The 12,317-nt window shown below is 41.1% G+C and overlaps 1 protein-coding gene across 4 annotated transcripts in view; it reads right to left on the bottom strand.

Moving 5' to 3' along the window:
* mapk8b (mitogen-activated protein kinase 8b) overlaps window positions 1–11,049 on the bottom strand; it is a 31,164-nt gene extending 20,115 nt beyond the window's left edge. Inside the window, exons 1-3 of one of the 4 annotated variants that reach the window (XM_071462510.1) lie at window positions 10,740–11,049; window positions 2,873–3,054; window positions 284–413 (exon numbers count right to left, since the gene is read on the bottom strand). In XM_071462510.1, coding sequence (XP_071318611.1) covers window positions 284–413; window positions 2,873–2,994 — 252 coding nt within the window. In that variant the 5' untranslated portion in view covers window positions 2,995–3,054; window positions 10,740–11,049. Of the gene's footprint in view, window positions 1–283; window positions 414–2,872; window positions 3,055–10,739 lie in introns of those variants that run through there. The other 3 variants (XM_071462508.1, XM_071462509.1, XM_071462511.1) reach the window with 3 other exon arrangements.
* Window positions 11,050–12,317: the final 1,268 nt, after the last annotated feature.

Below are 12,317 nucleotides of genomic sequence, written 5' to 3'. Positions count from 1 at the left end.
AACATGACACGGCAGAGAAGCATTGTGGTAATCCCCAGGACACCTGTTTTCAAGATCAGCTGTCAATCAAATGTGGTGGGCAGCTTTTTGGATCACTAATGTCTCTGCAGCACAGAGCTGCAAGATGGGAATGTACGTCACAGTTTATGAATTTTAAACTCTGAGCCTGTTAGACAGTTTAGGTGTCACAGCTGAAAATATACAATCCCTAACAGTAGGGCAGATATACCGAAACATTTTTTTTTATATATATACAAAAAGGATAGAGAAGTGGAGCTCTCACGTTCTTGTGGTTGACACATTTCATGAGCACCAGTTCTCTGTAGGCTCGTTTTGCGTGAGTTTGATTTTGAAAAGGCCGGCTCAGCTTTTTGATGGCGACATTCCTCTCCAAGTTGTGGTCATACGCTGAACTGGTGGGGGAGAAGGAAAGCAGCAACTCAGTCAACAGTAATATATGTCAAATAAAACTGTATTAGCAACACAAAAAAAAACAAAAAAACTTCCAACACAAACAGGAATACTTTTCACACATATTGTTTGAACACTGATGATTTTACTATTTACACTCCCCTGGATGTCTGCGGTGTTTTTATATTTTTGTCCACCATGAGTTGCCAAAGTAAAACATTTTCAAGGCTCATGAATATGTTGAAAATTATAGTGGACATGATCCAAGCCCAGCTGGAATCACAATTATTGTTGTTAAAAGAAAAAAACATTAGGAGACTTTTTCTAACTCTGTCTGTCTGTTGTTTGGTGCTGGACAGGTAGTGAACCGAGGGTCTGGAAACAGCTGCCTGCAGCCCCAGGAAAGAGAAATGTTGAGGGTTGTAAAAACCATAACAATGAGCTGAAAGATGCTTAAAAGCTCTACAGAGCTGACGGGAACTTCAGAGTCGATTCACTATAAATCTACAAGCAACTTCTTTTACATTCAAGTAGATACAGTGTAAATATTAAATATTCATTATAGAAGCTTTAACTCGTTTGTGTGTTGACCCAGTTTTGAGGCTGCACTTTTTGATATTGTTGTATCAGATGGTATGTAATTGTATTGAAAGGTGTTGTTAATATTATGTCCACCTTGTACACCCACATGGAGGGAGTCTGTCTCCATCCAGACGACCGTTTTAGCTCGTATCAGAAATGATCTCCAGCCAGATTCAGCTCACTGGAGAACCCAGAAGCAGATATTCCAGTCTGGTCCTAATCTCTAACCTGAGTTTCCCTATATTAAATATGCGCAGTCATAAAATGTTTTCCAAATCATTCAGTCTTAGAAACATATCTATTAGAAACACCTTATGTTGTAATGCTCAAAATTGTGAATATTGTGTAGGCTGTTGCTTCAGTTAGACAGTTGGACAGCCATCTATCTTATGTGATGAACTTTGGTAATAAAACTTAAACAATGATTCTACATGTTAGCGCTGTCGCTTAATGTGCATGTCCAAAGACGTGCACATTAGGTAAATTGGTGACTCTAACTTGTGTGTGTGGTTATTTTCTCTATATGTCAGCACTGTGATAGACTGGTGACCTGTCCAGGGTGTACCCTGCCCTCGCCCAATGTCAGCTGGGATTGGCTCCAGCCCCCCTGCGACCCTGCAGTACGGAAAATGGATGGATGGATTCCACAGAAACCCTTCTTGAGGATTCTGCACAAAGGCAACGTAAGAGAAACACACTAGATGTTGATATTTTAAGGGCAGCAACTCCTCACATAACAAACTGAAGTCTTGACCGATGCTCATGTGCATCAGTTTCTTGGTGTTCCTACCTGATATGGAGACCAGAGAAGGTTAATGACAGCACAGAACTCAGATGAGTTCATCTGGCTTAGCTTATGTTACAAGAACTGGATCTGCATTACTTTGGATTCCCCCCTGTAGACATTAATTAAATATCTGACGCTCCAATGAATCCACCACTGGAATGATGGCACGACTGCTGGTATGACGGAGTATCACAATCATATAAAATGAACCAATCCTAATGCTGGGATTCAGATTCAAAGGTCTCAACACTCACCCTTACCCTAATCCTCTCACGTCTACAGAGATCCAAAGGGAACACAATACCAAGCTGCACTGTCAACAAATACTACATTATGCATTGATTTCTGTGTTGTATGTAACTGCTCATCTAACATCTGATGTCATCAACTTTCAGAGTCAACACCTGGCAAAGCCGGAGCGCTGCATCAGCAGCTTCCATCAAATGTTTCCTCATCCGACAGCTTCTACGTGGAAACTTTAATCATTCTGAAGTTTAACAATCAATCTAAGAAGGCAAAGGTTAAAGTGGGTCAGAATTTTAGTATAAGGTGTAAAAAGTGCAGTAAACTGATTCACGACGAAACACTATGAGTGATGTTTGTGATGTTACAACATCCTGCAAAAAGTGTGATGTTGTTTTATTATCAAAGTAAAATCTATTAGAGTTTTTTTTTTTTTATATAAATTTGTGTGACAAACACATTAGTGTCTGTGTTTTCTGACCTTAATCCAATGGAAATTAATGAAATTTAACTCCAGGTCTACTTACTATCATTTTTCAGAGCTTTCAACCAGATCTAATGGTGCTCGGCAGCAGATGAAATGGATAGCTATCGTCACATGACCTAAGTAAGTGACCTTAGCTCTGTCCATGACAGCTGAGCCAACTCCTTTTGCTAAAGAAAACCATGAGATACAGTTGAAAGCACTGGGAAAAGATAGTAAGTGGACCTTGTGTTAAGATTAATTTGTTAATTAGTGCTATTGCTATTTCCAAGGTCAAGGGTGTATTTACACTCCATAACAAATTAATAATAATAATCTTAGAATTCATAATGTTTTGGGATTTTTTTTTTCTTCCTCTGACTCACCAGACAATTCCCTGCGCTCCGGATCCGATGGGTCTGAGGTTCTGGTAGCGCTTTAAAACCATAAAAGTTGAATCGCCCACATCTATACTGTAGTACTCCTTTTCACGCTTGTTCCGGTTCATGGTGAAGCCTTGGGACAAACACTTTGACTGGGCATCCAAGTGGAGCTCTCCTCTCAAGACCTGCAGAGCCAAGGAGAAAGACAAGTTTTATTTTTTTCACCCATTTTCAACCTTTGGTTTAAAACTTTCCATCCAGCAGCCAAAACAAGCACATTGGACTAAGATATAGGGCTTAACGATATCCAAAAAAAATCATAATGCGATTATTTTTGGCAGACATTGCAATTGTGATGAGTCACACTTTCAGTTGGAATGGTCATTTTTGCATTTCATTGTCATTGAAAAAAAACATAAAAATGATGATGAGGTGATTTTTGTTGGGTCTGGTTCTGTAACATCTGGAGAATATGATCTGTAGGCCAGAGCGTATCTGTTGTACCACAATGTTTCATTTATGGTATATTGTGACACATTTTTACCTATATCAAAAAAAAACAAACTGCAGCTCCTGTGATATGGATATTGCTTTTGGCCATATTGTGATTTCGATTATGTTTCGATTAATTTTCCAGCCCTGCTAAGCCTTTCAGCACACAGCTCCCACCTGAAAAATATTATAAACCTCATAAATCTAAAGATTTATGAGAACCATTCCTCTTATTAGTGTAGGCTATTTTTGATTATTTAACACGCCGAGTGAACAGGCCCTGTTGACATGGCACCAGCATCAAAGCAACTCTTTGGGACCACGGCCAGTGAAGCTGTTGAACTGCTCAGATAGTAGATCTGTCCATCACTGTGCCACACTACAGGCTGTCTGGCAGAGTGTACCACCTCATCACTGTAATCAGTTAATTGAAATTAAACACTCCTAAGGTTGGTATTATCTGGGTACCTCATGGAATCAATGTCAAACACCATTATCTGCATTTCCTAAAATGCAAACAAGTTGTATTTATTTCTTGAATAGAACTGTTGAGTTGTCGAGGCGAGCTAATTGGTGTAATGGTACAGTTTAAATCTCATCTTACTGCCTCAACCAATTACAGCCCTATTCCTCCACCAGAAGAATTCATTAATCGCAAATTCAAACCGGCCAGAAGCGAGGTTAATCAATTATAATGACTACTAAACTTCTGAAATACATGATATAGCCTAGAGGAGCTGTGCATACAGTATATCAGACCCAAAGGTCAGAGTGATGGAGCGATGATCCAGGCAGAGAGAGACAGAGAGGAAGCAGGAAGCTGGGTTAAATGCTGTAACGACGACAAAATCATTAGTGGAATTTGGAGCATTGTGGTGAGGAGGTCGGGTTTGTGATTATAGCTGTACGTTCCATGACCCGACCTCTGGATGTCTCCGACTACTGCCAGCCCACCCCCAACCTTTCAGTGTCAGTTAGCCTTTCCTTTCCTTCTCCTCTCCTCTCCACTACATTCTTTGTTCTATTCTTGGTTGCGCTGCCCTTCGAACCTTTACTCTTTCTTTTTTTCCATTTCTCTCCAGCTCGCACGGTCACAGTCACGACCACCTGAGTCAAGTCTGATGCAATTCAGAGACCAGACCATGCTGGGTTCAGAACAGAGAGCAGAGTTCCAAATCCTATTCAAAGATCACTACGCACATCAATGGCTCTGCTATGAGACAGATACGTTTTTTTAGATGCACAGGAAAAAGCTGGAATCATGGCAAGATCAAGACATCCGACAGCGATCTTTATATGTGACTCAAATACTGCAGCCATGCCACCTCCCCTGTGCCTCTTCCTCTCCTCGCCTTCTGTTTCATCCTTCCCGCTTCCCCTCATCTTTCTCTCCTCTCCGCGCTCCTGCCCTCTTCTCTTTGACTCTGATCATAACGTCATCCTCTCTCTCCTGCTGGAGAGCCTTGTCAACAGTCTGCAGACTGAGCCAGGCGGTGCAGAGGTAAAGGGATGAATAAAAGGCTCTGAACTCAGTTATTTTATCTGACAGAAAGAGACATGCTGCAAAAAGTCTGACAAAAACACGAACACACTTGCACAGGCAGAAACACAAATAAACACACTTTCGATGCTTCTATGGAATCAAAAGCTTACTGAACAAATTCACTCTTTAGATTTATCATGTGATGGTGACACGTGTTAGCCTGTCGATGTCTCCCCTTACCTTAACCCGCATCCAACCTCATTCCTTACCCCCAATCAGTCACCTTCTGACCCCCACCTAACTCTAACCCCCATCAGTTATCTCAGCTACACCTAACCATATCACACCTGGGGCCTGACTCCAACCACAGAGGGCAGCTCTGACGGAAAGGAAACACAAACTGAAGGGGGAACAGACTTGGGTGGAGACCGGTTTGTGCCAGCTGGGTGTGATTTTCACTCCATTTGAATTTGGCACACGCGCGCGCACACACACACACACACACACACACACACACACACACACACACACACACACACACACACACACACACACACACACACACACACACACACACACACACACACACACACACACACACACTTACTAACAGCATCATAAATAATACAGTCTAGGTGTGGCAGTCTTTGTAATCTCATGATTAGATTCACTTCCAGTTCTTGGTGTCATGAATGGATTTGGGATCGATTCTCTATCCGGTAAAAAGAAAGAGGGGGGCTGTGTTTTGGCTCCTCCTCCAGTGCACTCAGTGTGTGCCCCACCACTGACTCCCGTCCTTTACCCACTGAGCTGCAAATGAAACTGCTCTTGATGAGGGTCATTGTCTGACAGCTGAGACAGGTGTGTGAGAGGATGCAGCTTTTTTTTTTGGGTTTTTTTTTTGTTATTTTAAAGTTATTTATTGAGGTCAACTGCATTATCACGGAGCCATCTTACAGTTTCCTGTCTGTATAAAAAAATGAAATGATGTCGAGCATGACTGGTGAAAGGTTTCTTTTTGTAAAAACAGAAGTTGCTCTGTGTGTGTGTGTGTGTGTGTGTGTGTGTGTGTGTGTGTGTGTGCACAGAGTGCTCTGCTGTGTTGTTATTAACATGATGTCTCCAGCAGTGGAGAGCAGCCGCTGCTCTGACATTAATGTGGGGAAAAGGCATTTTCATCCCAGTGGCTGTACAGATGCAGGGCTTTTGAAATGAAACAGACTATGGACCGAGTTCATTTCCTCACCCCACTGCAGTTGGTTGTAGAAGTGCTGCAGTGAGTGTTGGTCTTGTGTGTTAGTGCTGGAGCTTGTTGTTCCACTGCACTAACGTCAGTCTACAGGTGTCAGGGTAAAAGTATTTTTAAAAAAAAAAACCTCACCTTTGTCTTGCAAAGACAATTATTGAATCATCAAATACAAAATGGGTCCAAACGCTTGCCTTTTTTGAAGATGAACTACTAGATTATTCTTGTAGGCTACGTTCACACTACTACATTTTGAAATATCGTTTTAAAAACAAAAATGATCCTCATTCGGTTTTAATTTCATATCAGAAACGATCGCCAACCATACGGTCACACCTGAAAACGCATACATACGTGATCATACACGTACACTGGGCATGAGCAAATCGGTATAAACAGGAAGCATATAGTCTACTCTGCAGTTCTTTTGTTGCACAAAATACTACTGTGCAGAACTTAACTGCGCAACAGCTGCTAGCAAAGACAACAAGGTCAGTAACACTTGTAATTCATTATCCATGGTGCTTTCACTACTGTAGTAAAGGCTGATAAGCCCCAATCAGGGAGCGACTGTGGGTGTCTACGTGATTGTTTCCAAAGATCTCAGTTTCTGCCCGTCCAGACTACAACACAACCCTGGAGTTTTCAAATGAAAATGGGTCCAGCAGGGTCTCCAGAAGTCTCAGTGTTAGGTGCTCGAAGACTCACAGTTTTAAAACTAAACCGTAATAGCGTGGACATAGCCGAAATAGCCCTGATGATTTCAAACCACTTCACCTCAGTGTACAAATGCTTTCTGAGTAGTGTCCTCTTGGGTTAGAGTTAGGTGAATTGTGCATGTTTATGTATCTCGCAGCAAATGAGGGAAACCTCAATGATTTTCAAGGCTCAAATAAATAAATGAATAAATGAATAAACCCTCCGGGTCCTGCACCATGTCGTCGTGGTTGAGTTCCTCTTCTGTCACTTTGTCAACAAAGCTTTATTAACTAATGTTATTACAAAGATCAATTTTTGGCATCAAAGAATCGCAATTCTAATATGATTTGATTTTTTTCAACCACCCTTACTACAGATTAATTAAAAACATATTTTACAGAGGTCATCATGGCTGACTCCAACTTGAAGCCTTTCTGTAATGTCTTTGCTAAAACTTACAAGCTGTTAAAAGGCTGAATTAAAGTTTTAAATATCTCCACCACCTACTGCAGTGTGATTATCACGTCATAAAGATTAAACCCTCCACCTCATGTCGCCCGCACCCCATTTAACCTTGTTCCCCCACCTTAAAAATGCCAGCACAATCAAAAGGAGCACAGCCACAGACTCCTTCTTAACCAGCAGTGTCACTGCAGTAAATTGATTTAACATGTGTGGTTAATGCAGGTGAGCAGAGGGTAATTGTTCAATTTTATTGTAGTTTTGGGTTTTGCAACAGCTGAGTAAACTAATACTTCTGCTAGCAGTCACCGCAGTGAGGAATTTTCATTAATAGGTTAAATGCACAGTGCAACAGTGGATCTTTTTAACCACAGTTTAGACCAAAGTCTTGTCATGTGATTACTTGAGTTTCTTTACAAGCTTATGATCCAATTTAATCAACCCTTGCTGATTTATAAGCACCAATACTTTACAGAAAATTACTTGAGCCGTTTTGTAAAAATAAACTTTAGGCTGATCCACCGAGCAGTAAAAATGTCAGCTACATGCGCCGGTGGTATATGGCTGCAAACAGATCGCAAATAACATCTGAGCACTACTAACATGCTTTTCAGAAAATGTCACTCTGTAAATCAAATATAGGCCAAATCGGAGGCGAGAGAGTGCACCAAGTACATGCAGGTCTATCTACAACCTGCAGAATATGTCTAAACTGATGTTAGGCTTCAGCATATGGTGTGACATGATATTCTCTCCCACATGCAGTCAGAGACGTGGAGTCGGGGGGTTACTGTGAGACTGGAGGATCCATAGCTGCAACGGGGCTGAGCGGAATGACAGAGTGTGTCAACCCAGTTCAGCCGCTGGGATGCAGAGAATGGTGTATGTGTGGCCCTCCATCGCACCATGTTACACCGCCGGGGCTGCACACAAATAAATGACTGGATGTGTGAAAGCTCTTGGCTCAGTAATCAAGTGTATTCTGCGTGTTTGCACATTGACTACAGCAATATTTTATTTAACAGATGAATACTGACACTATCAGGGCTCCAGATCTACTGGCAATCCCTCAGAAATGCTACAGCTCTAACATACATGTACATATTGAGGCATCACAGTTGCAGCTGCATCTCAGACTGATGCCCTCCTCTGAAGAAAATGGCTAATGCCTCCGACAACCGGGGAGAAAAAGACGGATAACCGTGTCAGAAAGTGTCAAATGTGGCTTTTGCAGGCTTTGGCAGTCCTGTCCAGATTTACACTACCCCTTCCCCCGCAGCTGTCCATCACACCGGCTCTGCCGGGAGCTGATCCGTCTCTCGTTGACTATTACAGGTCTGCTCCTCTTTCACTCGGTCACTCCACCATGCAGAATCTTGCAAACATCAAACAGATTTGTATTATCTGGGTAAACCATGATTGAGTCCACTAGCTATTTAGGACAGTTGGATTTTATCAGTGAACCACTCACATTCAGCCAAAGTAACTGCTGCTGATAAGAGACCATAAGGGCACATTCTCTGCCAAACATTAGTGCCAGTGCAGGCCATAAACCACATTTCTCTCTCTCAAACCAAGGGTGTTTCTGTTCAAACTACCTACAATCTTAGCTAACATGCTAATCATAAAAGAAGATACAACAATTACAAAATATTTTTAGGTACCTAACATCCAGAAATGCAATCATACCGCCGTTGCCAGGAGCATGATTGCATTTTGGTATCAAAACTCTGATCGCTAGGATGTGAAAGATGAGCACTCAGAACAGAGAGCAAAAACTCACACAGTCACATCCTCAAATGTAATAGGCTGTTGTGGATAAAAGAATGATCAAAAACAAGACAAACGTTGTCATCGCGACTTATTAGAACAGCTTTGCAAGGTGTAATCATAAAGCATATTTGCACAAGGATAGAAACATAACAAATGAAGCGTCACATCTTTCAGGGGAGAATCTGAACATGATGCAAAGGTGCGGAAAGACGTGAGGCGGTGACAATTCTTTCTCAAGGAAACTGCCTCTGCCTTCACCCATGACTGTTTGAACTGTTGCATGCCGTTTTGTTTGTTTTATGTGCGTCAGGGCTGATCTTGGCCACAAGGTCTGAGCAGGTCAACCAGCCCATTCAGGGGAACAGCCTGTTTTTATATCAAGTAATAACTCTACCGACCAAGGCAAATCATGGTATACACCTGTGGGTACTATAAGTTGACAGGTTCATGGAGTTTGGAAACAAATAGCAACACAGTCCATTCAATCATCTGACAAACAGTGTTTCAGTCATTGAGCAAAATGAAAATGATCTAATATTCACAATCAGTAGGACCTAGAATCTGTTAGTATCAACCAACAGGACCTTCAGGTATGAATGAGGGGTGTTGTTTTAGTAAGGACTCATAATCCTATCTCTCCGGGCCACCTTTCACGTTTGGTGCAGGAATCAGATTTCTCTGTGCTGTTGGCTGACCACTGCTCCTCTCTTGGCAGGTTGTTCAGCAAAGCTCGCTGGCAATGTGCAGCGCAGTCTGAGAGCTGCATCACCTAAATATGTTAGATGGTATAACCAGGATGCATGCGCTAGACACACTCAAGCTTCGACTGAACGCACCTTTGACCAGACAATTCTGACAGCCGAGCTAGGTTGTTAATATCACTGATAATTTGATGGATCACAAAACTTCACACATGATCTACTGGCCTGATAAGGTATCTCACATTATTATAGAGGCAGAGACTGTAACTGGTCCATTTGATTACAGCAACAAAGATAAACCAAACTGCAACATTATGCAACTGCCAAGCAAGAATGTTCACACTCATCTTTCAATTCTTTCAGTGAGACAGTAGCACCAGTGTAAATCACATAAGAACCACATAAGCAGAAAGACTGCAGCCTTGTAGGTGGCCAAATATTGATCTGTGTGTTGTTATTGAATTGACAGAGATGCTGCTACACTATAATAACCAGTGTAAACCAGTGCAGTGCAGGAATTGAGTGTTTTCACCTTCCAAGAGAACATGAATATGTATGAGCTATTTTCACAGCAGTGAATATCCGCAAACGGATGCTAGCTAAAAAAAAAAAAAAAAAACATGGTGTATTCAAAGTGATTTCTGTTTACATGCAGGATGTTACTGTCTCTAAGTGACCACAGACTGGGAGGTCACAGCGTTTTAGTTGCACCCTTCACTAGTTGTATGACCGGCAACACCACCCGGTTCGCAGTTTACAGTGTAAAGCAGGGCTAATGTGTGTAGCACTGATATTACAGGTTACAGTAATGTGCTTCCCAGTGCAGCCCCTCGGTCTGGTTGCCTTTTACCAGTTAGGCCAGACCTGTCCTGCCCGCTGTGGTGCTCACCATGTATGTTATAGTAACACCTCTTCACAGTAACATGTGTGACTCAAATTTGGCTGTTCCCATCCCCCAACGGTTGACAATAACACGTCAAACATGAAGGAAAAAAATCCATATGTCGAGCTCACCCCTCTCCGGTTAATTCCAACAGTGTCGACCCGCAGTCGCCGTTCGCTGCCTGCTGGAGACACAACCCGGCCGCTTTCTTTTTGGTTGTTCGGAGAAAAACAGCACTTGAATCCCTTTTTCTACTCCGGATATAGTCCCGTTTCCCTCACACTAGCAGGTCGGGATCGCCGCAAAATACATGTGTAGCTCCAACGTAACCTAATCTTTGTGCTTCCGTGACACAAGCAGTTTCTGCCATTTCATACCGACGTCGTCGGAAGCTTGCGATGTTTCCTCGGCTGCACAATGAGCACCAGGGGCACGTTCAAGACCGCCTGCGCGTTCCCGGCAGCGGCTCTGGGAAAGCGGAAGCGACGGTTTCGCAACGTTTTGAAACAACACTGCACCTCACGGGAAACGAGAATACTAATATTTCTGCACATATTTATGGGTGTATTTTCAAATATATAATACACATATATCATGTATACATAAACACACACGATATATAGACGATGTATTTTGCAACTGAGATAACATTTAAGATAGTATGTAAAGGTTTATTTTTTCTTTTTAATGGTTAGCTAAAAGATAAAATAAAGTACTCAGACTTTTATACATTAATTTCAATAAGTTATATATAGCATATCATTTATAAAATTGGAGTGAAAAATAGAGTGCCCTGTAATTTTTAGTATATAAAGTACAATTACCAAAAACAAATGCTGTCTAATTGTTAAATTTTTAAATTTTAAATTGTTAAAATTAAATTTTTGTTTTGACATTCAGTTTTTGTTGAAAATGTTTAAGAAAATTAATATTTGTATTTTTTGAAAAATGAATTCTCTCTTTGCTGACCCTAAAACTCTAATACTTATAATACTTCTTAATTACAAACATAAAAGCTACTCAAGTTTTCATGGTGGTGCAAAATTTCGTTACTGCTTGTGCACTAGTTGTCCTGTACTTTGGCATTTCATAATCAACTGCACTACATTTATTGTGCAGCTATAGGATTTGTGTGTTTAACTATTATCAACATGTCAAATCTGAAAGCGCATGCTGGTGGCAGGGCTGGGCTGTAGCCTATGGCACAGAGGCATAAGTTACAGACTTAGTTACAGGGCCTCTCTTTATGTTGTTGCTGAGGATGAATTTGGGGGTGTTAGGAAATTCTTGCAAGATGTGTAGACTGCATGGAGGGAAAAAATTATTGCAAAAAAAAAAAAACTGGCACATAACTTGCACACAAAACAGCAAAAAAGCAAGAACAGCACCAAGGTACTGTGACTTTTAAGAATGTCTATGACAATTTTTGCTCCTCTTCATTTATCTGACATTTATACTTGTAACGTGCATGTTTTTAAATGGAAAATATACACAAATAAAACACATAAAACATAAAAACCTGAAACAAATTACATACACATCAGTATTGCATCTCATCAAGATCCATTTTTGAAAATACTACATTTACCATTGACACTTAATTATATTTGAAATGTAAAATCATACTTTTTACTTCTACATCCATCAAATTTTTAAATGCATGACATTATGGTTATTCTTACTTTAATTAAATACATTTACATGCCTTT

The sequence above is a fragment of the Trachinotus anak genome, unplaced genomic scaffold (genome assembly GCF_046630095.1).
Source record: "Trachinotus anak isolate AG129_WGS33_773 ecotype Australia unplaced genomic scaffold, CSIRO_AGI_Tana_v1 ptg000025l, whole genome shotgun sequence".
In the NCBI taxonomy this organism is placed as follows: domain Eukaryota; kingdom Metazoa; phylum Chordata; class Actinopteri; order Carangiformes; family Carangidae; genus Trachinotus; species Trachinotus anak.
Note: the sequence above shows the minus strand (reverse complement) of the source record. Positions and strands in the feature narration are given on the sequence as shown.